General features: G+C 34.7%; 4 protein-coding genes across 4 annotated transcripts in view; 2 read left to right on the plus strand and 2 right to left on the minus strand.

The window, feature by feature from the left end:
* The window catches only part of LOC134244277 (inositol 1,4,5-trisphosphate receptor type 2-like), a 35,500-nt gene extending 23,026 nt beyond the window's left edge, over nt 1-12,474 (plus strand). The window contains exons 44-68 of the mRNA XM_062726537.1: nt 185-343; nt 1,816-1,972; nt 2,075-2,172; nt 2,561-2,663; nt 3,085-3,135; nt 3,328-3,540; nt 3,638-3,781; nt 3,884-4,033; nt 4,711-4,812; nt 5,244-5,327; nt 5,969-6,151; nt 6,428-6,533; nt 7,731-7,846; nt 8,184-8,353; nt 8,460-8,606; nt 8,835-8,996; nt 9,097-9,205; nt 9,290-9,413; nt 9,656-9,831; nt 10,273-10,425; nt 10,592-10,669; nt 10,771-10,890; nt 11,074-11,211; nt 11,340-11,659; nt 11,769-12,474. Coding sequence (XP_062582521.1) covers nt 185-343; nt 1,816-1,972; nt 2,075-2,172; nt 2,561-2,663; nt 3,085-3,135; nt 3,328-3,540; nt 3,638-3,781; nt 3,884-4,033; nt 4,711-4,812; nt 5,244-5,327; nt 5,969-6,151; nt 6,428-6,533; nt 7,731-7,846; nt 8,184-8,353; nt 8,460-8,606; nt 8,835-8,996; nt 9,097-9,205; nt 9,290-9,413; nt 9,656-9,831; nt 10,273-10,425; nt 10,592-10,669; nt 10,771-10,890; nt 11,074-11,211; nt 11,340-11,659; nt 11,769-12,294 — 3,889 coding nt within the window. The 3' untranslated portion in view covers nt 12,295-12,474. The remainder of the gene's footprint in view (nt 1-184; nt 344-1,815; nt 1,973-2,074; nt 2,173-2,560; nt 2,664-3,084; nt 3,136-3,327; nt 3,541-3,637; nt 3,782-3,883; nt 4,034-4,710; nt 4,813-5,243; nt 5,328-5,968; nt 6,152-6,427; nt 6,534-7,730; nt 7,847-8,183; nt 8,354-8,459; nt 8,607-8,834; nt 8,997-9,096; nt 9,206-9,289; nt 9,414-9,655; nt 9,832-10,272; nt 10,426-10,591; nt 10,670-10,770; nt 10,891-11,073; nt 11,212-11,339; nt 11,660-11,768) is intronic.
* Nucleotides 12,475-14,802: 2,328 nt separating this feature from the next.
* On the plus strand, nt 14,803-15,888 carry LOC134244265 (growth hormone secretagogue receptor type 1-like). Its single transcript, XM_062726524.1, has one exon. It carries the CDS (start codon nt 14,803-14,805, stop codon nt 15,886-15,888), a length of 1,086 nt encoding a protein of 361 aa, XP_062582508.1.
* Nucleotides 15,889-21,147: 5,259 nt separating this feature from the next.
* LOC134244258 (acetylcholine receptor subunit beta-type unc-29-like) lies at nt 21,148-22,639 on the minus strand. Its single transcript, XM_062726518.1, has one exon. The coding sequence runs from the start codon at nt 22,637-22,639 to the stop codon at nt 21,284-21,286; it is 1,356 nt and encodes a 451-aa protein (XP_062582502.1). The 3' UTR covers nt 21,148-21,283.
* A 1,852-nt stretch (nt 22,640-24,491) lies between these two features.
* On the minus strand, nt 24,492-25,920 carry LOC134244259 (acetylcholine receptor subunit alpha-like). The gene has a single exon (XM_062726519.1). The coding sequence runs from the start codon at nt 25,890-25,892 to the stop codon at nt 24,531-24,533; it is 1,362 nt and encodes a 453-aa protein (XP_062582503.1). The 5' UTR covers nt 25,893-25,920; the 3' UTR covers nt 24,492-24,530.
* Nucleotides 25,921-26,665: the final 745 nt, after the last annotated feature.

Raw genomic sequence — 26,665 nt, forward strand, 5'->3', positions numbered from 1 at the left:
AATTGTTAGTAGATATTCCGGTACTTGCCATGTTGAAAACTGTATTAGTGTTTAAGTGTTTGAGAATTTCAAATTAAAGGAGTTAAGTCTTTCTGAATAACATTATTAATTATTCATTAATAAACTTTCTGATCAAAGAATCAACTAACTTTTCACTGAAAATAACCATTTATGACTTTGAAAGCATATCAAGCGTCCAGAAAAGGATGACGGAGAAAGCCATGCAGGAAATGGACGAGTTAAACATCAAGTGTTTACAGGTTCTAAGAACGATAATCCACAACGAAGAACGGAGAATGCCAGAGGACTGGGCAACACGCACAACGGAACCGCCCGTCAAAAAGTAGACTGCTTGAATCTGTATTAAAAAAGGATTTTGCAATAAAATGTGTTCACGTACAATGTAAACAAGAGGCCCATGGGCCATATCGCTCACCTGAGAAGCTTTGACTATTCCGTTCGTTACCACATTTCCCCCTTGCAATACATATTGTGGCCCCACCCTACCCCACTGATCTTAATTTTGACAATTTGAAATCTACACTACCATAGGAAGCTTTGATTCCCAATTGAAAAACTTTGATTCCCCATTGTGGCCACGCCTTACCCCCGGGATCATGATTTTAACAATTTAGAATCTACACTACCTTAGGATGCTTCCACATGAGTTTCAGCTTTTCTGACCAAGTGGTTCTTGAGAAGAAGATTTTCAAAGATTTTTCCTTTATATTTGTATGTCAAAATTTGATTCCCCATTGTGGCCCCACCCAACCCCTGGGGGTTATGATTTGAACAATTTAGAACCTGCACTACCCCAGGATGCTTCCACATAAATTTCAGCTTTTCTGGCCAAGTGGTTCTTGAGAAGAAGATTTTCAAAGATTTTTCCAATATATTTCTATGTGAAACTTTGATTCCCCACTGTAGCCCCGCCTAATCCCCCGGGAGTCATGATTTGAACAATTTAGAATCTACACTACCCCAGGACGCTTCCACATAAGTTTCAGCTTTTCTGGCCAAGTGGTTCTTGAGTAAAAGATTTTCAAAAATTTTTCCTATATATTTTGATTCCCCATTGTGGCCCCGCCCAACACCCGGGGGGTCAAGATTTTAACAATTTAAAATCTGCACTTCCCCAGGACGCTTCTACATAAGTTTCAGCTTTTCTGGCCCAGTGGTTCTTGAGAAGATTTTTAAAGATTTTTCCTATATATTTCTATGTAAAACTTTGATTCCCCAATGTGGCCCCGCCAAACCCCCCGGGGGATTATGATTTGAACAATTTAGAATCTACACTACCCCAGGATGCTTCCACATAAGTTTCAATTTTTCTGGCCAAGTGGTTCTTGAGAAGAAGATTTTTTAATGACCCCACCCTATTTTTGTCTTTTCTTGATTATCTCCCCTTGTGAGGGGACTTGGCCCTTCATTTAAAAAATTTAAATTCCCTTTCACCTAAGGATCCTGGATGCTTTGTACCAAGTTTGGTCAAAATTGGTCCAGTGGTTCTTGAGAAGAAGTCGAAAATGTAAAAAGTTTACAGACGGACAGACAGACAGACGGACGACGGACAAAATGTGATCAGAAAAGCTCACTTGAGCCTTCGGCTCAGGTGAGCTAAAAATGTACGAGAACATTTAAGTATTAAATTTCAGTTGGTTTAATTGTACTTTATTGTCATGGGCGATCAAAAACATATATGATAACATGTGGATTGTTGTTTGTATCAAATGAAATGACATAAGTTTATAAAAATGTAGGCGCATAACATATCCACAATTTTTAGCTGGATTGTTTATGTTTTGCAATCTATAGAATATTGAAACATATTGCCGGGATACAGAACCTGTACGACAGGAAGGGGGCAATGAAGAAGAGTCTGCCACACCTGGCCACCAGGTGTGAGGACCTGGCTAAGGAAGTTCTGGGCTTCCTCTGCATCATGCTCTTCAATGCAAATACCTCTGTACAGGTAAGAACTTTTCCAAACAGAGGAAAGGTGGGTTTTTTAAATATTGAATTGTTTATAGACAGTATGAACTATTTATGGACGTGAATTTCTTGCATTTTTCAGCAAGCCATGCTGGATTACTTTCTATCGACGCGGGAGGAGGTTTTCTTCATGGCTGTGAGAGACAGGATGGCCCTCTCGACTAATTCAATTAAAGAAAAGTAGGAAGAGTTTTTGCTATTGATTTGTTTAAAATCCACCAATTGGCCTTTTTTATCGACAAAATGGACCTGATTGTGCATGGACGAATCTTGTTTTATTAATCCCACCATTATTAAAAATTTTATGATATATCTGGCCGTTAATATGCTTTCTTCTAGGACAGATTAAGATTCCATTTGATATTATTAAAAGGTACTGATGTCTTAATATAATTTTGATATTCAACATCCTCGTTGGCTAGTGTGAAAAATAAGATAACCGGTTGAGTTACTGAAGTGAAATAAAAACAGGTTTCATATTACATACTCATCGAAATTAGGAAAATATTTTTTTTAACAATTACATTTAACAAAAATATCGATAATTTTTTGAAAACGTTGATTCCAGACGCTCTCTGCAAGCCCAGATGGACGCCAAGAAAAAGAATTCTTCTGAGGCATTTAGTCATAGAACAAGGAAAGAATTCCCTGTGTCCATGTTAGCTCTGAAGGTATCACATTTACGGAAATAATTTGCCATACAAGTAGAGTTTTCTTTATTGATTATATCTGTATAGACTATAAAGAGTATGGAAAACCACGTCCTACAGCAATGAAATATATGTATGTTATTTTACCTTTTTTAAAGGCTGGAACAATTGATCATTTAAATTTGAAGATACATCTTAACATAAAAAATGCCTTTAAAGCAATGAAGTAAATTGCATAAGCATTGTCTTTTACGAGTTTAGCAGTAATGTATCTTAGTAGAAAACGAAGAATACTTAAGATTGTATATCAAAAATAGCAAATTAAGGTTATGGTTGATAAGAATCGTGACCAAAAATTACATGACGATTTATATCACTGATTAATTAACTTTTACTACAATTTACTTTAACATTCATGAACTGTTTATGATATTTTATGCAGCAAATACAGGCATACGAAGATGCATTACGACAGCAAAGGTTAGCTGGATGGGTACGTCAAATGTATCTTTGTCTTGCAACAGTTTTTGATACGTTTCCTGTAAACGAAAAATCGTGTTGTACAAAAGTTATTCGCTTAATTTTGATTTAAAATTATTATCTAATAGAGAATTATAGCTTTTGTTGTTTTTGTTAAGAGAAATTTTAAACATAATTGTCTTTTCTTTCTCTTTCTAATTTAAAGTCTAGAAAAAAGCATAGTTCGCATTCAAAATCTAAGAAAAAACCCAAGGCACCAAAGGAACGAATGGTGCCAAAGAAACAAGTGAAAGTCAAAGACTCCGCCTCGAATGGTTTGAAAAAGGAGGTCTCATTTGCTCCTCCAATGACGAAGGAGGACCAAGCGCTAATGCTGGCTCAAGAATTTGAAACAGAAATGGTTGCCATCAAAGTTGAGGTATCAAGTATGCGATTCTGCAACTTTGTATGGTGTTCTTTCTACTGCGTCGTAAAACAAGCACATATATAGCTAACTCATTCCTCAATTTGTATAGGAACCTGAACCCGAACCAATGATTCCTGAACCCGAAGTAAAAGAGGAGGAGGAGGAATCCTTGGAGTACAGAAACGATGGCTACATAGAACTGGTGCTGAAGGTGATGGCCCGGATGTGTGATGGTCAAAACCACCAGTTACAGGTAGAGTGTAGATAAAGGCAGCTATAAACCATCCTTTAATAACATTATTCTTGTCACAGTTATGATTTTTTTGAATTTATAAGCTCATAAAACATTTTGCAGGATTACTTGAGAGAACAACCGGACAACGTCAAATCGTTCAACATCATAGGGGAAGTGACGCGATTTCTTAACGTGGTGTACTCTAACATTAATGGAAAGAATATTGATCTGGTCATTCAGCTGTTTGAAACAATGAATGAATTTACAGCGGTTTGTTTTTGTATTTTTCCCATCTTCCTACTAACATAAAACACACGAGTCTTTTGAAGAACAAATGGGAGATTGTTTCACACAAAATTGAATTTTACATGAATAGTTGTAAAGAAGATCAATGATAATATTTTAAAACAAGACTCCTGAAAATTGAAATCGTTTACAATCAATGTCCAATATAAGAGTGTTCAAGAATTTTTAATGGCAATAAAATATAAATTTTAAAAAAAAATCAATTTGGTACTTAAATAACGTATTATACTGCAAAATATCTAGAAAACATTCTTAAAATTGAGAAATTCAAAGAATAAAGTCAAAGAAGACGTTCAAAAGGCCATGGTTTTAGAAAAAAGAAGTATTTTAACAGGCTTGATAAAGAATAAAATGAGAATAAACGAGAATAATATAAAGCAGAATAGGTTTTCTATCATAAGGGTGTCTTTTGGTTCTGGTGGAATACAGAGCCATACTTTTTTTAAGAGTAAAACACTGAAGGGGTCGATTTTGTGTGTCTATGACATTATTCTCTCATTTTTTCAATTCATGATTAATCGCTTATCTTCATATACTTTAATGAAATAATTAACTTTTTTCAGAAATGCATTCAATGTTACATTAAATAATTTTTTTTAAGTATTAAAATCATTATCATGCTGTAATGTTGCTTCTTTCAGGGAAATCAAGACAATCGAGTGGTTATTTTTGACAATAAGATTATCGACTACATCAACTTCATCCTTCGGGCAGCCGAGTTTCAATCTTGTCCGACAGAAAAAGTAAGATATATGACAAAAACTTCCAAAGCATTCAGATATTTCCGAAATAGTAACAATTGTACATGCAATGCTGATGTGCTTTTCATTAGTCATAGCGTTTCTGTATCTCTCATAACTTGATATATGTATTGCACTGAGAAATTGCCAAGTATACCCAGTGGAACAACATTTTAATTGTTGGGATAATGCTTAAAAAAAACTACATTGTCCCCAACTTTATTACATTTTTACTGTTTAAAAGATTATTTCTTGTGGTTTGAATATATTTTGCGGTATATTTATAATTATTAATACATGTTTTACTAATGAGTATATCATAAAACATAAATTTAAGAAAGATTTATTTCACTGGAAAAATTCTCTTGTCTTACTGGAATTATATTCATTTTAGGACTTCATATCCAAAATCAACATTAAATACTTTATTCTAGGTTCTTGGCCTCCGTGAAAGCATAGCAAATCTGATTTTGTCTTTGATTGAAGAAAATGGCCCTGGGAAAACGGATATTTCAATAGTAAGCAACATATATTTACTAAGGCATAATTTATGTCAATCAAATTAAGGTATTTTATATTTGCATTTTAATTTACTTGAGTTCAAACTGTAGGCAATATCTTCAAAAGTATATCAATGTATCATAAAATTAAACCAAAAATATGAAGTATAAATGGTAAACATTACTATCATGTCAAAGGATTTGTATTGAATTGGTTTATGATTGTTTCTGCTTTTGAAGTGATATATCGTAACGACAGACTGTACATTAAAAGACATAAATATTTTGATAATTATTATTGGTTATATCTCTGAAGTCAAGGTCTTTTTGGTCCTTTATTGATTAGGATATCATTGAATATTTGAAAATTCTAAAATCAATAGTTTTATTACATTGATATAACATTGATATATTAACTTCAGTTCTTTTCTTTACATGACGTGATTGACAAGCAATATTTCATTTACATTGTGTGTATTCTACAGATGAAATGCTTCCAGCCAGTAAATTGACCTCTTGCATGCTTATGAAATGTAGAGAAGATAGAAAAGCCCTCTAACATTTCTTGAACAAAAACCTTATACTGGTCAAATAGCTTAAAGGAAACCATCTAAAAATAAAAAAATATGGTAATTAAAGAATAAATTGTTTTTCCGTAGGAAGTTAAAGACACCTTGGACAAAAAAGCGATCATTGGACTTATGACTGAGTGCTATGAGATGCATCAAACTGATAAAAAGAAGATAGAGGAATTGAAGAACATCTCCCTCGGAATCGACGCTGTTCCCTCTCAGTCGGCAATGAAATCTCTCTCCCAGGCCCAATCCTTCTTCAAAGGAATGGTTAGATTTAATTAACGGAGACACGACGTATTGCTTTTTATGAACAGTTTTTTTTTTAGAGAGAAGCGGTAGATTGAATTGGGGGTTTTCTTTTATTAATAAAAAAGAGGCTTTTTAAAATTCTTTGTTTATTTTTTTTATTTCCACATGAAAGTCATTAATTAAGGAAAAGAAACAAATAATTACATAAATATTTATTATTCTAATTTTTAAAATATATTAAAATATATTGTTCTATCATTATTTAATTCATTATTAATTGATAAATTCATTAAGAGGAAACAAAAGGAAGAGTTTGCAGACGAGTATATGGACGTTGGGTTCCGGTTTTACCTCATCCTCGCCCGGATGTTTGACGTAGACCCGAAGCTTGTGGGCTATAGTATGTCAACTTTGCAATGTTCCTTTTATTATACCTAATAAAACATTAAATGAAAATGAAAATAAAAAAGTACCTAAAATAGTAATGCCTGATCAATATTTGGGGGAATTTTTTAAATTATGCACAGATAAGAAGGTTATTTTAAGTATGGTATAACGTGTTATCTTGCTGGATTTATTTGCATGAGAGAGAGAAAGAGAATTCCGTACTCACTTGAGGGGTGTAGTCATTTGTAAAATTATTTTTTAAAACACATTCTCATTGCACACAAGTACTCTGAAGTTGATATGAAAAAAAATGCTTGAGTTTCTGATTGACAATATCTATGTGGTTTTTGAAGACCAGGTCTTCCAACAATCTATTGGAATTCCCATGGGTACCAATTGCGCTCTGTTTTAAGCAAACCTATTTTGGTATTCATATGAAGCAGAATTTGTGCAAAATCTTAAGCGTGAAAAGAAGAAAACACTTGCTGTGGCCTTCAATTCGACATTTAGATAAATCGACGACATACTGTCAATTAACAATGGCAATTTCCATTCCTATGTCGATACGATATAATATCCTGGTGAGCTTGAGAGAAAAGATACCACAGAATCTAACACATCTTTTCATACTTGGATATTTTACTTGAAAAAGACGTTTATGGTAATTTGACAACCAAGCTCTATGATGACTTTAACTTCTCTATCGTCAACTTCTCCTACTTACGCAGAAATAAACCTTCATCACCTGCGAACGGAGTTCATATATCTCAGTTGATTCAACACGCAAGAGCATTCTCTATGTATAAATAATTTCTAAAACGAGGTAAATTATTGACAAACAAGTTGATGAAACAAGAATTTCAGCAGTCTCGTTTAAAGTCATCATTTTGTAAGTTCTATGGTCGATACATTGACCTTGCAGCAAATACAATTTATCAAATAGAGTCAAATGCTGACTGACGTTTATGTTAGTCCATTATTTATACAGTGAACTGACGACCAATTTTTCCATTATTTCCTGATCATGACAAGGAGCACACAGCGGGTGTGACCGGTTGGCAGGGGATGCTCACTCCTCTATGGCACCTGATCCCACCTCTGATTTTTTTTTGGAGGTCCGTGTTTGCTCTGCTCTTATCTTGTATTGTTTTATGGACTTTGATATTGAATACTGTTCGTTATCTCCATATCCTTCATTTACGTATTGCAGTAAAACTGGACCTGCTTCAGCAGAAAGCTATCAGTTTTTACCGGAAGAATTGTCAGAGTATTGAACTTGTGAAAGATGATGAGCTGCAAAAAGTGAACTTCAGAGTTAAGAATAAGGTAATACATATTCCACTATGATAAAGGAATCATATCCTATCACGAATACAGATTTTATCTGATTTTAAAGCATATTAAACTTATCACAAATACAGATTGTATCCGATTTTAAAGCATATTAAATGTTAAATAAAAACATTCTTAATTGATTTGTGTTTGTAAAATAGCATGATACACTGTAGTGTCTTATAGTAAGTGTTTGGAACTGAAGATGAATAACATGATTGTAAAAATTCAATAAAGTTATGTAATAATTCTTCAATGGTAGCTCTATCAATTTTAATTAAAACATTTTTTCTGAAATATATATTATATGTAAAATTTAAATATTTCGTAGCGTGTTTTACGGGAAGAGGTTAAGGAAATGCTAAAATGGACCGTGGATAGATCGTCCCCTAGCAACAAGATAAGGGAATTGATGGAATGGACAAAAGACATAATGAAAGACATAGCGTATCAGAGGCACATTCTCAGTAACCCAATAGCTATCTGTCTTACAAAGGGGTGGTATGCAATTTTCTATCTTTCCTGAGTATTGATATACCTGCCAAGATAAAATATTAGTAAATGTCAGATAACACATTACATAATACTGTTTTGGACTTTTTTAAAGGCTTGTGTGGAACCACATTGTCACCATTCTGAGTTTTACGATCAATATATTAATGTTGGTCACTTGGCAGGCAAGGGCATCCCTAGATAGTCCGGAAGTAAAAGTACTAATGAAAAATACTACCGAAGTTCCGGAAATAGTCAAAGAGTAAGAAACCCCATTTGTACATAAAACGGCTATATTTACAATGACCTTCACATTTGCACGTGATTTTACGAAGCAAGCTTGTGTCTTACAGTCCAACTATTTTGAATTTGAAATGAGGCCATTGGGCAAACAATGATGATTAAAAGTTAATGATTAATATAGACTAAATAAGTAATACTAAGATAATGAACATATATTTATACACTCTCTAAAATCTTTAATTTATAGTCCTATTCCCATCATCTCTACGTTGACGGCCGAGGAGTACAGATTGGCCCTGTACACACTCGGTGGAATGCATAATTTCTTTACCTTCCTAGTTGTCATCAGTTACTTTCTTGGGAATCATCCACGTCTCCCGCATTTCAGAAGTATCTTCAAGTCCATAAAGTGAGTAGCAGTAAAAAGTGGACTATTTGATGAACGTTAATGATATTCAGTAGTAAATAATTGACAATATAAAAATAAAATACTTATTTCTTCCCGACAGAAAATTTTGTTCACGGGATAAGAAAGATGACGATGAAGATGACAAGAAAAACAAACATCAATCCAACTTGGATGCAAAGTTCTTCAGTTTTACAACATTTTATTACTTGGTATGGAATCAAATCAAGGCAAACCTGTAAATTGTGTAACTTTGGTATGATTTGGCTAACTTTTCTGAATTCATTATTTTCCAGGTTTTTCTTGCCTTGTCCATTGCGGGAACAATGTACCACGGATATTTCTTTGCTTTCCATCTTCTGAACATTGTCAACAATAACCAGCTTCTGTCAGGAGTCATAAAAGCTGTAACGCAAAACGGTGAGTTGCTTTCAACCTCAACTGAGACGACTCTTGAAAACGATGGCGGAATAAATGGTGGTGGCAGGAAGCCCCGACCATAATTATCGGAAAATTTGTATTAAAAGAAATCTTCTTTTGAAGATAATCCAAATATTTGCTACATGCATTGCATGCCCCTCACTTTTCATATTTCAACTATACTTAAAATTATAGAATGTATATTTATTTATATACTAGTATATTGTTCTCTTTATACACAGGTCGGTCATTGATCTGGGTAGCGATTCTGGGTCTTGTGGTGTTTTATCTGTACGGCATTATCAGCTTTGCGCTGATGAGGAGCATGTTTGACCCTGACGAGTATTTTTACTGTGCCTCGTTATGGGAGTGTACAGTAACCGTCATCAGATACGGACTGATCGGGGACATGTTTGAGGTGGGAACTAAATACCAGAATTTTCTTTATTAATTTAAAAAATTCCTTACATCATTAGATTAAGAAAAGTTTGTTAATTTTCATTTTGTTTAAAAAAAATGAGTTTGCGGGACAACAACAGTGTTAGTCGATAGAGATTTTCAATGGTGACTGAATGTGGTATCCGTTAGTTCAGTGTAGTCGTATATAGTCTTAAAATTCCCAAGAATTTAGGAGTGTCACGAAAAAATAATTTACTACTCCAGAGTTACAAGTATTTTCGATCTTCTTGGGCTAATTGAATTGATATGGGGTCCCCTCTTTCAATTCAAGTTTTAGTTTCATTTAAAAAAAATAATCCGTGATAAGCAAATCAAGGTGCTGCATCTCTACGATTAAAAGTCCCAATTTGTTACTATTACCGTTTCTGTTATTGAACTACAATATCACCAACCTTTGTAGAATTTAAATGCCCACAAGTCGGAGGCGTCGTTTTATAAGTTTGGGCTGGTTGTCATCTACCATATCTCCTTCTTCGTCTTCGTCTCGACTATTGGTCTGAACATCATTTTTGGTATCATTGTGGACACCTTCTCAGAACTGAGGGACCTGAAGGTAACAGAAACGTACAAATATCAGATTGGACAGTCTGTACACGGCTATTATAAAATTGCAAAGGAAATTACTATGTATTTGATACACTTATATCAACTTGCCAAAGAAATTTTAAAATTTTTCTCTCAAAAAGAAATAACTAATAATGACATTTTATTCCTTACAGTGGACAGCGGAGGCAGATATGCGGGACACGTGCTTTATCTGCAGTAGAAACAGTTACGATTTTGAACACCACGGCAAGGTAATTACTTTATAAAGCTATGGCAATGGTTCGCTCACTCAGATACCTAATTTTAATAGCATTAACACTTATGGACTTTTAATCTACTAATTTGCTTCCAGGGATTTGACCATCACGTTAGGTTTGAACACAACATGTGGTCCTATATCTTCTTTTTTATCCATCTTCACGGAACTAAAGTTAATGACTACACCGCATTAGAAATGTACGTCCATAAACTGGTAAGTACTTTGATCAAAGAGGGCAGCAGGATGAACAATTTCGATCAATCTACTAAAAAGTTTAGTCCATCAGAAAAGCCCAAAATAATATAAGAAGGAACAGGAAGAAGAAAAAATAAGTAATTCATCATAAAATACACAGTCTTGGAACATTTTTTTTTAAACTTGATTGTTTTTTTCCAGTTGTTAAAAGAGAATTATGATTTCTTCCCTCTTGATCGCGCCCTTTCACTCGCTGGAATGGGAAAAGATTCAACAGAGACCAAAATTGATGATCTTCTGTATCACGTGACGTCGATCGTTGATAAGCAACGTAAAGAGGTATATCCAAATTTTTCCTTGACTGAAAAAAGAATATACAAGTCATGTATAGGACTTCAGCAATAATGCTTGAATTTAAAGTTGTAAGAAGCAATTAATCACAAGCTTAAGATGAAAATTACTTCTAGGAATTGGAAAAGAAGAGAAACGAAGAGAGACTTCGTCAGAAAGCTTGGGAGCAAAGACACCGTCTTGGTTCTTTCCGACGCCGCGCTAAACTTCCTGTGCCGTCTGACGAAGACGCAACCCCTTCTGTCCCTCCCTCTCAGGCAGACGAACAGCCAACACAAGCCGGGCTGGGCACTGCAGCCACCCCAGCACAGCCCCCAACCAACCAGCCTGGACAGTACCTTCGTCCTGTATACCCAACAACAAGTCAACTTAGTGGTAGAGCAACTCCAGGTCGAAGGCTAAGCGATGTTGGTTTGGCAACAAGCATGCTTGGAAGGTAATACTTTTCCATATCTCCATATGGTCTCTCTGTATGTTTTTATCAATGGTTAGACAAAAAGCATTGGTGTCTGAAATATTTTTTTCAAGTCAAATTATTGTTTCAGATCTGATCTTCTTCAACCTTCCACAACCGGTTTCTATTCACGCCCAGACAGGCGTACGTCCATAACAAGCAGAAGCGGAAGTCCAGTTCGGTTTGACCAGTTCAGGCGGCGGAGTCCATCACGTTATGATGAGGATGACGACCACTCGGGAAGCCCGGGACGATGGGAGGACAGAACACGAAGTCCTTCAAGATCCAGATTAGGAAGTGACACAGAAATGAGAGGCTTTACTCCGAGCCCATTGTCACGCAGGGACACAATGATAGCCCCGTCCGTCATGAGCCCAAGATGGGGAGATAGTTTGTCAACAAGTCCTAGGGCGTCCATGGCATTCTTCCCTGATTCGGATCCCCTCCTGCCGCCTCCGTCTTATATGAGCAGACGTAGTAGTGTAGACAGGCGCGGTAGCGACTTCCGGCCTGAATCTATAGAGGGTCCTTCGTACCCCATGCCTGAGTATGATCCCCCGGACGACGTCGATAGTACACACAGTGGCGACTATTCCAGAAGAGACTCAAGATACTAGAAACAACAATTTACAGATTCCCAATTATGTTTTACGAGATAAAATAACTTTTATAAGTTCACTTAAATTGACAATACACTAATTCAGATGTTGATATATAGTTCAGATATATTTTATCACAAAACAAGCACTTGATCACATTTTATAACATTTTCTTCATATGGTTTAAACACAGTTTAATTTGCACATAGTAAAACGTGTTTGTAAACTTGTATTTGCTTTAAAGAATGTTTAGAAATAGATATACAATAGAATACAATAGACGTGTTCGAAATGAGCACTAAAAACTAAAAGTAGTTTATTTTTTAAGCTTTTCATGCTGAATCACTTGTGGCTAGACGATAAGACGAACTGAATCATTATTGTAATCTCACTGATAAATGATTAAATTTGACCCTTAAACATGCCACTCATTATTAAATATCTATGAGGTCTGATTATTTCTTTGCTAAATCAAAGACACCATCAGATTAAATTTGCAGAACAATTTAATGTGTCCCAATCCCACTATATCACGACTAGAAGGAAGACTAATGTTAACGAAGCGTTAATGATCACCAAATTAAGGACGCGTACATTTCCAGTAGCCAATGGGACTTCCGGTCAGAGAGAACCTATTAATCTACACACGGAACAAATTTCAAAACTGCAAGCGAAACTGCTCAAAGCAGTCAAAAATTAATGATGTAGAAATAAATTACAACTTTGTTATTTAGGTTTTCTTTCTGATCTTTGCGAGTGTCTTTATGCTGGGGAAAAGGAGAACAACAATCAATTTTTGAAAAGTAGGCATTATATGTAAAAAAAAAAAAAATACTTGCTGTATCAAAATTTCTTCTGTTCAATTGTTAAAAATAATTTTTTGCGAATTAAATTATCAAATTACAAAATACATTTATTTCTGCAGATGAATAACCAGCTGGAAGAATGCCCCATTTATAAATATGATTTTACAAAACCATGCCGAATGACTCTTCACATAAAATGTTCGTCCTCTAAGCTTTTCCCCTGAAACAGTGTTTGACTTTTAATATGATCTGCGAGAGAACGACTCAGTGTAAAAAATGGATATTCAAAATAAGTACTTTGTCTTTCATGCACATTAACAGTTTGGTTAAATCTTAAAATTTTTAAGAGTTTCGATGAAACTTCTTCAAAATTTCACTGAATTTCGATTGATTGATTGTATGTTGTATAACGTCCCTCTTGAGATTCTTTCACTTGTATGGAGACACCATCACCTACCGGTGTAGAGCTGCAAATTTTGTCCTACATTTGGCACTTGGGGCCATTGAGCAACGAGGGATCTTTTTCCTGACAGCACCTACTGCAACACGGGACCTTGGTTTACACAGTCTCACCCAAAGGACCGGTCTCCACGTCCAACAGTGGAATTCGAACCCGCGACTTCCTATAAACCCCTTATTCGCGACTCATAAATAGAAGCTCTAACCACTGCGGGCGACTATTGAATTTCGGAGAAGCTATAATATAAGAACAGAAAAAAAGTATGTCTTTTGTGTTCTTTCACACGTCTAAAGTAGTATTTAAATCGACTTGAATAGCATGAGTTAATTATAAACCTTACAGTATTCCGCCTTTAATCTTGACGTTACCCCAGTTTGATAATGACACCTTTGGTCTCCAGTAACAATGTTCAATTGGATTGTCTTTCTCTTATGAGCCGAGACTAAACAACAATAATCAACGGAAAAAAATACAAGTATTAAATCTCAAACAGCTGGGTAAATCAATATCCCATCTTTCCAAATAAATCAATTTTTTTCAGGACAGAAATTGCGAAAACTAATAAATGCACAGCCTCCTTTAAAATAAGATAGATAAATAGACTGGTATAATTCAGACTTGCATGTAAGAATGACGTACATTTTCAACAGTAGTTGTTAAAATAATTCAAATGAAATTGATTTAAAATTTTTAAAAAATATATTGTTAAAGAAATAAGTTGTATTTGATTGAAAATTCATGAATAATGTAATTTTTGATTGCTTTTCGAAATATATTGTCACTAAAGATATTGTAAGTCTTCAATGAACAGCATATAATCGCGTATTAACTTTGTAATTATAGTTATATGAATATAAATATTTTTAAACTATTAAATTTCTTTTAAAAAGAGGCTGTTAAAAAATTAGCCGTTTTCCATCAAGGTAAAATTGTGAGTAATTAATCTGAAACGATGACAACGATCGCCGGGCTTTATGTACATGTATGAACGCATGAACTTTTTGCAAATGTCAAGAAGTTGTATTTATAATATCTTTTGATACCATACAATATCCAATTTATACAAAACCTTTCTTAAGTAACAGCTAGATCTTAGAATAAAACATTAGAATGCCTAGGCTACGATCAATGGACACTTTGAACGAAGTTTTGTCAATGACGTCAGGCTGTCACGTGATTATTGTTGCAGCTTTCTGTCCGTTTTCTTTATCAAGAAGTGGGTGCTTTTCATTTTGTGTTATTTTGCAGAACAATTTCATTATGATACTTCACCATTACGAAAGAGACCTTATTACCTACTATCCGTACTATATTCACAAAAAACTTCTTCAAATAGTTCCTCCTATTTTGATTATAATCGGAACCTCTGGGAATTTACTATCATTTCTAGTCCTAAGGAAGCACACCGTTCAGATTCCATTGTACCTTTACCTGTGTGTGTTATCAATCCTGGATTTGTTAATTCTGTATGTAGGGTTACTAAGATTGTGGGTGGGGCAGATATGGGCTGTGGATCCACGAAATGGCTCTCGATTGATGTGTAAGCTTGTGGTGTTTATTGGTTATGTTTGCAGTGATGCCTCAGTCTGGACAATCGTTACAATTACAGCTGAACGTTTCTTTGCTGTTTGCAGACCATTACCTACAAAATCAGTACTTAGCTGTACACGATTAACCAAAGTCTGGGTATTCGCGCCAATTGTTCTGTTTTCGATCATTAACTCACATTTTTTCTTCACCGTGGATTTACGGAGTGTTCAAAACGTAAGTTTATGTTACACTGTAGACCAGTTTGACATTTTGGTCAACAAAACGTGGCCATGGGTAGATGCTGCTCTTTATTCGTTCATACCAACCCTAATTATAGTATTTCTTAACACAAAGATAGTTCAGAAATTTTTAAAAGCAAAGAAGAAAAGAAAATTCTTGAGAACGCATGACTACCTGAAAAATGACAACGTTCGCAGAAGAAGGGATTCTGTTGGCAGTCGAAAATTTACGGTTATGTTATTGATGGTGTCTATGACCTTTCTGGTGACGACCCTTCCAAATAATGTAGCCCTTATAGTGACCGCTTTCTGGAACGATTATGGAGAAAGTGCCGAAAATGTGGTCATCTTCACATTAATTAAAACTGTTACTGAATTACTGATGTACACAAACCATGCAATTAACTTCTTTTTGTACTGTGCTTCAGGGAAGAAATTCAGAAGGCATTTGATAGGATTATGTACAAAGTCTGAGATAAGCAGGCGCTTTGACAGCGAGAGGACTCCTCTTAACACGATTGGAAGTGTCAGGGATACTAGAATTAATACTACAGAACTAAAAGAGACAGTTAATTAAAAAAGCTACAGCAAAATGGACAAATGTTAGCCACTACTATGAAGACAGATTACCGAGTCAATAGTGTTATCCGAGCGTCAGAATTAATCTTTATTTTACAAAATATTCATTGAAATGTGTGTATATATTATTTTTCACTACAATATTACTACCTTACTTTCATAAGGATCCCAGGAGACAAACTTCTGAACACATTGTCCTACAACATTCTGATTTTAAGTACTTTCTATTTTTAAACAATTATCATACTTCAAATAAATTGCAGTTGGTATTAAAAAATTCTGTTAGATCTATAAATATTTTTATGAATCCTACTAATTTTAAAGGGGGAACTTAAATAAACGTAGCTTTTTCCGATTTTCCTAAATCACCTGTTGTTCATTCTTAAAATAATTTATGAACTTAGTGCACCGTTATACATACATATATAACACAGCGTTACATGATGGTTATAGTGCACAACTTGGAAGTAAAACGAAATTAAATTTGATCCCACGAAACTCAGTGAGGGTACTTATCGTGCCAAAACTACCAAATATTAAAGGGAAGTTTCTAGTATGCCGGTCCCCAGAAACACGCGATTGCGCATGAGCAGTTATTTCCCTTGCCGTTGCTATGCAGAATGTAAACAAACCGCAATTTCCCACTCGCTTCAACAAAACGCATCCGATCGAGTGATTAGGGTCAGGTTATATAGTTTTTAAAATTGGGGTTGTTTTATAAATTCACTCTGAAATCTTTCTGACTTTGGGGTAATTCATATAATTTTTGCCTTTTGTGACCAAAAACTTACTTGAATCAGCCTAATGTCGAATCGTGTCGATATAGGCGTACATCGATCTCCATCACTTTGCCTTTGGGTTAGGCCTAGTTCATGAAATTTTTGCATACAAAGAACAGGAATTTTTTTTATGAACGCAAGTTCGGATGAATCAATCTAGGTCTAATGTCCAAACATGACCGACTTTGAGTGCTAAGTTTAGGCAAGTTAGGCCCTACTGTAAAAGTGACTTACCATTTACTGCATCTCGATATCCTGACCTCTTAATGTCCAAATTCAGAATATCTCTATCAAATCGATGATGATGCACAATGCGATCCATCAATGACTAGTAACTAGCTAACATTTGTTAAATCCATATATTTCTCACAAAAATCTCGCAATTTTAATAACATTGCACTTTGAGTCCTATCAGGCATCTCTTCATTACGTCAAAACAGAAGTGACCATCTCATGAATATTTATGAGATTACGTCAAAAAATGATCATGTGACCACATTCATAAACAACGCAAGATGGAGTTTTACTTCCTAAACAAGTACGTTATTTTACGAAATCTTTTAATTCTCATTTAAAAAACTGTGTTTAAAAACCAGTTTTTTAAACCCAATTTCTCACAAGGAACACGAATTTGGGGTCAAATTTGCAATTTGTGGCTTCTTTTTGGATTTTGTCGATCGCTCACGCGATCGTCTATATATTGTACACCGCCTTCGGCGGCACCTATTTTAGCGCCATATTTATGGGGACCGGTATACTAGAAGTGTCCCACCAGATCATTGGTAAATTAAAGGGGGAAAAGTCCCATCAGGACAATACACGAGATACTGTATACAGGGAAATTATCGCCCCTGTTTTATTTTCACCCCTTTCGCCCCATCCTCATATGGTCGAATTTAAAACGGAGCGAATTCAAAGAATACAGTATAATTTCTTAATCAAAACTATGAGTGGGCAAATTTAAAACGGGGCAAAATTGTTTGCAAATGTGAAAGGGCGAAAATAACCTGTATACAGTAACACTTCTATACGCTTTTTCAAATGGTATAAACATCAAATAAATCTCATATAACACCTTAAATTACAAAATTAGGTGACCAGGTTGTATATTATAGTGATATAAACAATTTTGAAAAAGATCTTTTCTAAATTCTTCCTTTATATTAAGTAACTGTAAATTGTAATTTATATCCTATCAGGTCAATCAGGTCATTACACTTATCAGGTCAATACACAGTGCCCATCAAATTTGACCTCTTGACCTTAAAGTTTGACCGACTTTTCCTAAAATGTTCAATGTTCAATCTTGATTATAACTTCTGTTATTCTAGGGATTTCAAACTTCACATGTACATGTACATTCATTGTAACAAGACATTTCAATAAGTATAACTTTTTACCTTTTGACGTTGTCCTTAGAGTTTGACTTGGATCTTAAGAAAAACTTTAACACTGGCTATAACTGTTGAACATTTAGTACTAGGGCTTTCATCTTTCCTAGATGTATTTCTTGCTATAAGACCGTCTTTAAGGTACCAACATTTTGACCTTGACCTTTGAGTTTGACTTGCATTTACATTGTAGCAACTTCAACCCTCGCTATAAGCTGTCATTTGGGGGCATCAGTGTTTCACAAGCACATTTTGTCTTTTAGTCTGCTTTAACAGTTAACACCAAGTTCCTGTCGAGTCGTTAATATTCTGCTCACGTTTAACTTTAATTACTTTTTAATTACTGTTTGTCCCTCGAGACTTTTGCAGCAATTTGGAAGGTACAAGTAACGTGAATTTAGACTGCCTTTAAGGACCGATGATACAGACAAGAAAATGGATGTCTGGATTGGTATATATTTTGGAACCTATTTCTGTTGTAAAAGATGCAAATAATAAATTTCTAGAATTTTAAGAAATTGTAAACCTATGATGTTCAAAATTGTCCCTTTCAGCAACCATCCATAATACCGGGTAATCTCTATAAATTTTTGTCACTTCAAATCCCATTTTGTGAAATTTTTAATGAAGAATTAAAAACTATACTGTTAAACTTGTTCATTTTACTTACACAAACATGATTCAAGTTGTTATTTTCAAATTTTTGGACATAAGTTTGTTTGTATCATCTGTCCTTAACTGGACAATCACTACAGAGTACATCTATCATTTATCGAGACAGGTTACTCAATAAATACAAGAAATTGAAAGTTCATTTTACTCAGTAATAAATCTCTATAACCGTACATTCCCTTAGGTCTTTAGCTTTCCTCTTTCTCAAAAGTGTATTTTGTTGGAGCCATTTGCAAAAGCGTAATATTATAAGAACAAGACACCATCGCGCTACACGTAGCACGTAGCACATCGTCACGATAACGCATCTTTACACAACACACCGTTGCGCTAAAACACGATACATTGTGTAAGGTTGCGCAATCATAATGGCGTTTTTCTGTGTATTAGCATATAGTCTGCATTAGTGTTGACGGCGTGTTGTGTGTAGTGCAACGGTGCATTGTCGCTTTGTATGGCACGCCAAATTCACAAAAATGAGCTAAACATAATTTCACAGTTGATAATTTAACTAAGTTTATCGATTGTAAATTATAGTTTACAGACCGTTAACTATAGTTAACAATTCGTTAACTATAGTTTTCGTCTGTAAAACTACTTAGTACATTTAACGGTCATTAACTATAGTTTACGAATGCTAATCTAAGTTTATTTGTCTGTAATAAAGCGTTAACAATAGATTTTGTTGATAAACATAGATTCACGTTTGTAAACTATAGTTTACAATCGTAAACTATAGTTAAGAGTTGTTAATCATAGTTTCACAAATCGTGAAACTATTTTTCTCAGATCGATAACTATAGTTAACGGTTTGTAAACTATAGTTTACAAATCGTGTAACTGTATTTATCAGATACATGTAATCTATGGTTTGCAATCGCAAAAGATTGTTTTCGGTGTTAAGTATAGTTTACGGTTGTGAAACATAGATTTTCGCGTTAACTATGGTTTACAGATGTAAAATATAGATTAACTTGTTAGCTATAGTTTACAGTCCGTAAACTATAGTTTACAACCGATAAACTTGGTTTATCGACTGTGAAACTATGTATAGCTCATTTTTGTGAATTTGGCGTGCCATAGCTTTGCGCCAGCGCGTTATCAATTTGCACTAGTCCGTTGTCACTTGTAAACGTGCAACGATGCATAAATGGAAATGACGCCACTTTGCGCTTGTGTGTTGTCATTTCGTGCCATCGCGCCGTTGTTAACGCATCCTTGCAAGTGGTAACGTACTAGCACCGAGAAACAAAGCACCACTGCGTTTCAACAACGCATAACGCGTTGTCTCTATGTGCTAGCGCATTGTTATCTCCGCCAGCGCGTTGTTTCTTACGCGCTGTTACGTTTTGCAAATGACCCTATTGGGAACTAGCAGATCAGGGTATCACGAAAGAAAATGGACGTATTTGGAGTGCAATATTCAGGTATCGTAAACACAAATAATTTTCAGCTTAAATACTTATTTTAAAAAAGGGTTTTTGTCGGCTGGTCACTAAAGGATAAATTTCACCCAATATCGGGGGAAAATATCTCCCTTCCCTTTATTAATGGAAGCAATAAAATGCTAAAATATCTGTAACGGATAGATGAAATTTACACTTTTCAAATGCACCCAGATTTCTCTTCAAATGCGTCCAGATCCTTGCCGAATCCAAATCAAATGCAATCACACACTTTATAACATCACTGGCCAACGGCGCAAATCTCAATCATTTTTTTTTATTTCCTAAAACTACATTATTGGTACACAAGGTACAAAGAGGCATTAAACAATTTTAAAGCGAGTGATGTTGGTTATACAAAACTACTAAATTGTTTGTAGCATATACTTGTAATTTGTGTGTAAATATTTATTAAATAATTGAAAGATTTGAATATATATATATATTTTCTTTATAGTAATTGTCTGATGTGATTTCAATGTCTTAAAATTTCTAAAAGATTTAAACGTAGTAAATATGACAGCAACATAGCACTCCTGGAGTAAATATTTTTAAAATTTCTTTATTATGAAAATACGCTTGTCAAAGACTAAAAACTAGGATATATCTTAAATAATATGAATAACCTTTAAAAGGTCCAACCTAACACCCCCGCATACATATATAAATGACTGTGTACATTTTTAAAAGCATTATATGTATACAGGTTTCTTTTAGAATAAAGTCTTTAAAATGTTCAGATTTTCGTAACACTATGGAAAATGACTATCTTATATTTTGACGTACCTGTACATAATTAATAAAGTATCAAAATTCTAACGTTTCATGTTTTTTTGATTTTGACATATGTATTATTACAGAGTGTTTATTGATATATTAAACTGTTTAATGAATCATGAAAACAGCAGACACTGTACTACAATACTAGATGTTAATCCCTGAAATCCGTTAATCCATAAGTTGTGTCAAGTCTGAGCCCGAAGGTGTGAATGTTTAAAGCTCACCATAGGCAGCACAATAACATGTAATTGCATTGTCCTGAGTTATAATTAATTATGTAATTAGGGGGAAGGTTATAATTAGACACCAAATTAGGGTATATAATCCTACAGATTTGCTCCGGCCACGGTAACATAAACAAACGCCAGGGAACCCGTCACAGAAATTGTCAAAATAAAACAAACCATGTTAAATACTTCTGAAAACTGTTTCCAGCCAATATCGCTGTAAATGTCTTTCTCACTTTTATTTTCTATTAGCCCCTTCTCGAGACTCTTGACCCTCAATATACGGGTATTGGATAATTTTAGTGAAACATTTTTCCCATTCTGTTGAGTCTTGTTCAAGATATCTTTTATTTCCTCGGAATTTTTCACCGACTCTGCCAGGGAATCCTTTTCATTTACTTGCACATCAGCATTCTCTGTCTTCCGGCCTCGACACAACAAAAAACGAGTGATTCTTTTAAGACAAACAGGCATTGCTGAATTCTCGTCTTTGTGACAGAGCCATATACTTATTATTGTCATGATACAGATAAGAGCAGAAGTGAGCACTAAAAGCATGAGAAAACATGAGAACACGGAGAGCGGGTTGGATGTTTTCGGTAACACTTCTGAGGTTAACGTTAGAAACACAGCTAGAGCCAGTAAACATGTAATGGCGTAACCAACACGCTCACCACTTTCCGTTGGCAAAATAAAAACAGCTGAATTCAAAAGCATCAACATGAGTACAGGCACATAAATACCCAATATAAAATATCCGGGTCGTCTCTTCACTTTGACTGAATATTTTAAGGTAGCATACCTGTTGGAATGTTTCGTAAAATATTCCACCGTTGCTTTTGACTCCAAGATCTCCCACATACCGTTTTCGCAGTAAAAAGACAAATCAACGTCACCTTGTGTTTGTCGAAAATCAATCTCGTGTCTCCTGTAAATCCATGCCATGAAATAAATGTTGCAAGTCTGCACATCGAATGGAAAATGAGTTCCGTCAAAACTGCACACGGTTTCCAGGTAGTCATCAATTGTTAACATGACGTCTCCCTCATCATTTAGAACAACACTGCTCTCCTGCAAGCCCAGTTTGGAGATCTTTTTGACAGGATTTTTGGCAATGATTGAGGGTGTCCAGACTTTATTTTGTTTGACTGTTATGTTATTGATAAGAGCGTGTGATGCAGGGTTCCATGACAAGCGTCCATCGTTCCAGGTCAAGGACAAACTGATGATGGTGGAGAAAGTTCCGGTCACTTCGTCAAGTCCAGCTATGGACAGCAGATGCAGTGTCCCCCGTATCACGGTGTAAGGCTCTGGTCTTACTTCTGTTAGTGTAGTATTGGTACTACCACTGGTTTCCGGAAATAGCGCTGAATACAAATTCTCAAGGTCAGCTCTTGTTACAGAGTCTCCCGAGGATGCACAAAGAAAAAAGACGAATAAACGAAAAAATAACATCTTACAATTAAAAATATTCTAAGCAGATCAAGTTTAAAGATATAACCAAAAATGAATAAAATCTACAAATTAGCATTCTCTTTAACCATTGGCTGGAATATGTAAACAATAAACAAACAAGATCAGTGACTATTGAATAATCATGAGAGTGTGTTATGTAAGCGTCAGACAAACAATGCAATTATATCACACTGCCTTACATGTAGTGAGTTACAAGAGTTCAGCTTTGTTTTTGAACTTTATTGAATAGTGAAAAATATAAACAATTGCATAGGTACATATCATCATTAGGCACATAGATCAAGGTACCGGGGTAAAAGAAAATAAAACAAAAATTCTTAGAAACCAGGAAATTTCTATTTCTTCTTCAACAAAATAATGAATAAATGATATGTGTTAAATATATATCAAAGACAAAAAAATCCACAATGCCAGGTTCCGTGTTTTATACATGAATATAATCCTTGGCAATAACATAATTTCTTATATATATTTTTCTGTTTTTCATACATCATATAAAATTGCTAACGCATCACATACTATTCTTTTATTTAAATTAAACATTCATCAAATTAGTACTAGAATATCTAGAGAGAAAAAAAATTGCACTGCGCACCGTTTTTTTTTTTTTTTGTTGTTGTTTTTTTTTGTCAGATATGAAGTTGATTATTTCAAATGGCAGACCATGGGGTTGCAACAGAAGTTAAATACACGAACAAAATTTTTATTTTTTCACAAAATGGTTACGCTTAAGTAACGCATCTTCGCTACCCAAGGGTTTCTGATATGCTAGTCTCTGCATGAACCCGAAGCATAGGGCATTTAGAAATGTTGGGATTTTTTCTCAAGTTGTGATTGGAGTGGATCGACATCGATCGACAATCTGCAATTCTTTTTTGTAAATGACAATATCTGCATTTGGGACATAATTTGACTCTTTTCTCTCGAGAATGAAAAACGCAAGTAAACAACGACCACATGCTATTCCATGAATAGAGGTGTCATTCAATACCTTAAGTTACGTGGAAAATATGGTTAAGAATCCATATTGAGGATATAGATTTGCGCTTTAAATAAAAATACGAACATAAATCAATACCTTCGTGTTCATAATTCTTTTAAAACTTTCAGATACGTTATTTAATTTTGTGCGTACCTGTTAAAAGTCGAGATCACTTGACGAAAACAACCCCTTCTTTTGACAGTACCATAGGTCAATGGTTTATGAAGAAAGTAGCATTTCAGAAAACATAGGCTAGCGAAGATATCATTATCGTTTACAATGTAGCTATTCATCAACTTTCATTTTTTTTTCTTAAGTAACATTGATGAACGCCAAATACGTCATAACCAACTTAGAAAATTAACATATAATTTTCTTAAATAGTGCATATGCAATTTTGTCTTATATATTGTCGGCATTTTACTAGAATTTACCTGTATTTTGCCAATGTATTGCTAAATATGAATTAAATAAGTAAGCAAGCATTGACAAAAAATACATCAATTAATTAATGAATAAAAAGATAACTGTTAAAATATGATATACATGAATAGAGTATCAATCGCATGAAAAAAATGAACATTAAAAAATTTATGATTTTACGCTGCATGTATTCATGATGAATGCAATCACCTATTAATAACTTGCTTTCAAAATATTGTCCTTTCTGACATAATTTATTTTATCAAATAAACTCTGCAATATGACTAAAAATAGTCATATTGCAGATGTTTATATTGTCCTTTCTGACATAATTTATTTTATCAAATAAACTCTGCAATATGACTATTTTTAGTCATATTGCAGAGTTTATTTGATAAAATAAATTATGTCAGAAAGGACAATATAAACATGCCTCCTCCAAAAATGGTAAAATTTGTTACAGTGTCAGAGATTTCCCCTCGCGATTAGTACATACAAAAAGCCTAATAATCCAGTAAAGGAAAGCGTCGCAACAAGACAGATGAAGTTGAACAATTCTGAAAACTTTTTCCAAGTAATATCAGAGTACGGATCTTCCTCCTTTGTATTCTCTAAGGGTTGTTTATCATCCCCTTTCCTTTTAATCGGTTTCAGAGGGGGCTTATTTATTTCTTTCGTCTGTGTTTTCTTCACAGTTGCATGACGAACAACTCCTTTAAAATCGTTCGTTTTCAATTTTGGCGTTTCGACGGACACAATAGTTCTTTCAGAGGTATCGTCTGTGTTTTGAATTTTACGGCCTTTACACAGCATAAGAAAAGTAAACTTTTTCAGATACAAGGGCATCGGAGAGTCATCGGGTTTGTGATGCAGCCAAACACTTATTATTGTGGTCAGACAAATAACAGCAGACGTCAACACCAGCAGCATCATAAAGCAGGACAAAACGGATAAGGGCTCCGAAGTCTTCGGCAAAACGTCCGCAGTCAGCGTCAAAAAGACGGCCAGAGCCAGCAAGCACGTGACCGAGTAACCCACACGTTCCCCGCTGTCTGTTGGCAGGATAAAGACCATGGAATTCAGAAGGAGGAGCATAATTACAGGAATGAATATACTGAGAACAAAATACGACGACCTTCGTTCTAGATAAATCGTATATTTCAATTCAGCGAAGACGTTATCTACACTTGTCGTCACGATGTAGTTTACGGACGCTGTGGTACTCGTAATTCTCCACATCCCATTTGATGAATATAAATTCAAGTCAACGTCATCTGCTTTTTGCCTAAGTCCAACCAAATCTTTGGTGTAAATCCAAGGGATGAACAAAATTTCACATTTTTGATGATCAAAGGGGAAATGGGTTACGTCAAAACTGCAGACCGTCTCTAGAAAATCACCAATATTTAGAGTCACATAGCCATCACTGGTTATTGTGACAACGTTTTCTTCTACCCCTATCTTCTTCACCTTAGTTGCAGAATTTCTCATAATCATTGATGGCGTCCACACAGAACTTTGGGGTATCACGATTTTTGTTAGGTTGTTGTAATCCAGAGAATTCCATGCTAGTCGATCGTCTTCCCAAGTCAAAGCTAGACTGACCATGGTAGAAAACGTTCCTGAGACCTCATCTAAACCATTGATAGACAAAAGATTCAAAGAACCTAGCAACTCCGTGTACAGGGAAGGGCGAACGTCCGTCAATAGCTGCGGGGTTGTTCCGCTCAGTACGAGTTTGGTGTACAGATTCTCGATGTCTGTTCTGTTAGCAGCCTCCCCAACACCTAACAAAATCAGAGATAACACAAGAACTCTCAAAATCATGACCTTCTTCTCTAGTGAAAAAGCGAAAAAATAATGAATTAAGCGTCTCTAAACAGTTCCTGAAAAAAAAAGTATCATTACTTATGTACATAAGAGATCAAATATCTAGATTATAGAATCCATTTAAAAACAGACAATATAGCTGAGGTATTTCACACAAAGGAATTTAAATAAACCAGTTTCAATACATTTTATAAAATTGAATTTAATCTATTATAGCAGATAAAAATCAATCGACAGGACATAAACAGCGCTCTGTAAATATCAAGTACATGTAATTATACACTTTTCATTTTCAACACGATACAGATGGAAGGACGTACTAGATAGAAGTAGCCAAATCAAGTTCAAGACATGTATTATTTTAAGCAAAACATACTACAAAAGGAATACTTAATAATGTTTATTATACAATACATACAATAATATAATGTTACAAATATATATGTGCTCAAACCGGAAGTAGTCCGAAAATGCATATTTTTGGGTAGATGTTATAGACTCTACCATATTTTGGCCGTTCTTGACATGTTTTGGGGTAACATATGTCACTGGAAGTGTAAAACCTAATTTTCCGTCCGTTGACGTCGCTGTTAAAAATAATTTTATTTTTTATAATTTTTATTTTAACCGTGTCGATCGGTTCCATAAGTATGACGATGTTTCCAAAATCACAAAGGCTTAATTTTTCTAAAACATTATAAGGTAATTATAGCATAATAAAGCAACAGTATCAAAACAATGGACAATGATCACGTATTACAGCAAATGGA

This window comes from Saccostrea cucullata, unplaced genomic scaffold, assembly GCF_032062105.1.
Source record: "Saccostrea cucullata isolate Sc308-1 unplaced genomic scaffold, CSIRO_AGI_Scuc_v1 ctg277, whole genome shotgun sequence".
Taxonomy (NCBI): Eukaryota; Metazoa; Mollusca; class Bivalvia; order Ostreida; family Ostreidae; genus Saccostrea; species Saccostrea cuccullata.

Coding starts and splice junctions, on each gene's coding strand:
- LOC134244265 (XM_062726524.1), top strand. CDS start 14,803: ATGATACTTCACCATTACGAAAGAGACCTTATTACCTACTATCCGTAC.
- LOC134244259 (XM_062726519.1), bottom strand. CDS start 25,892: ATGATTTTGAGAGTTCTTGTGTTATCTCTGATTTTGTTAGGTGTTGGG.
- LOC134244258 (XM_062726518.1), bottom strand. CDS start 22,639: ATGTTATTTTTTCGTTTATTCGTCTTTTTTCTTTGTGCATCCTCGGGA.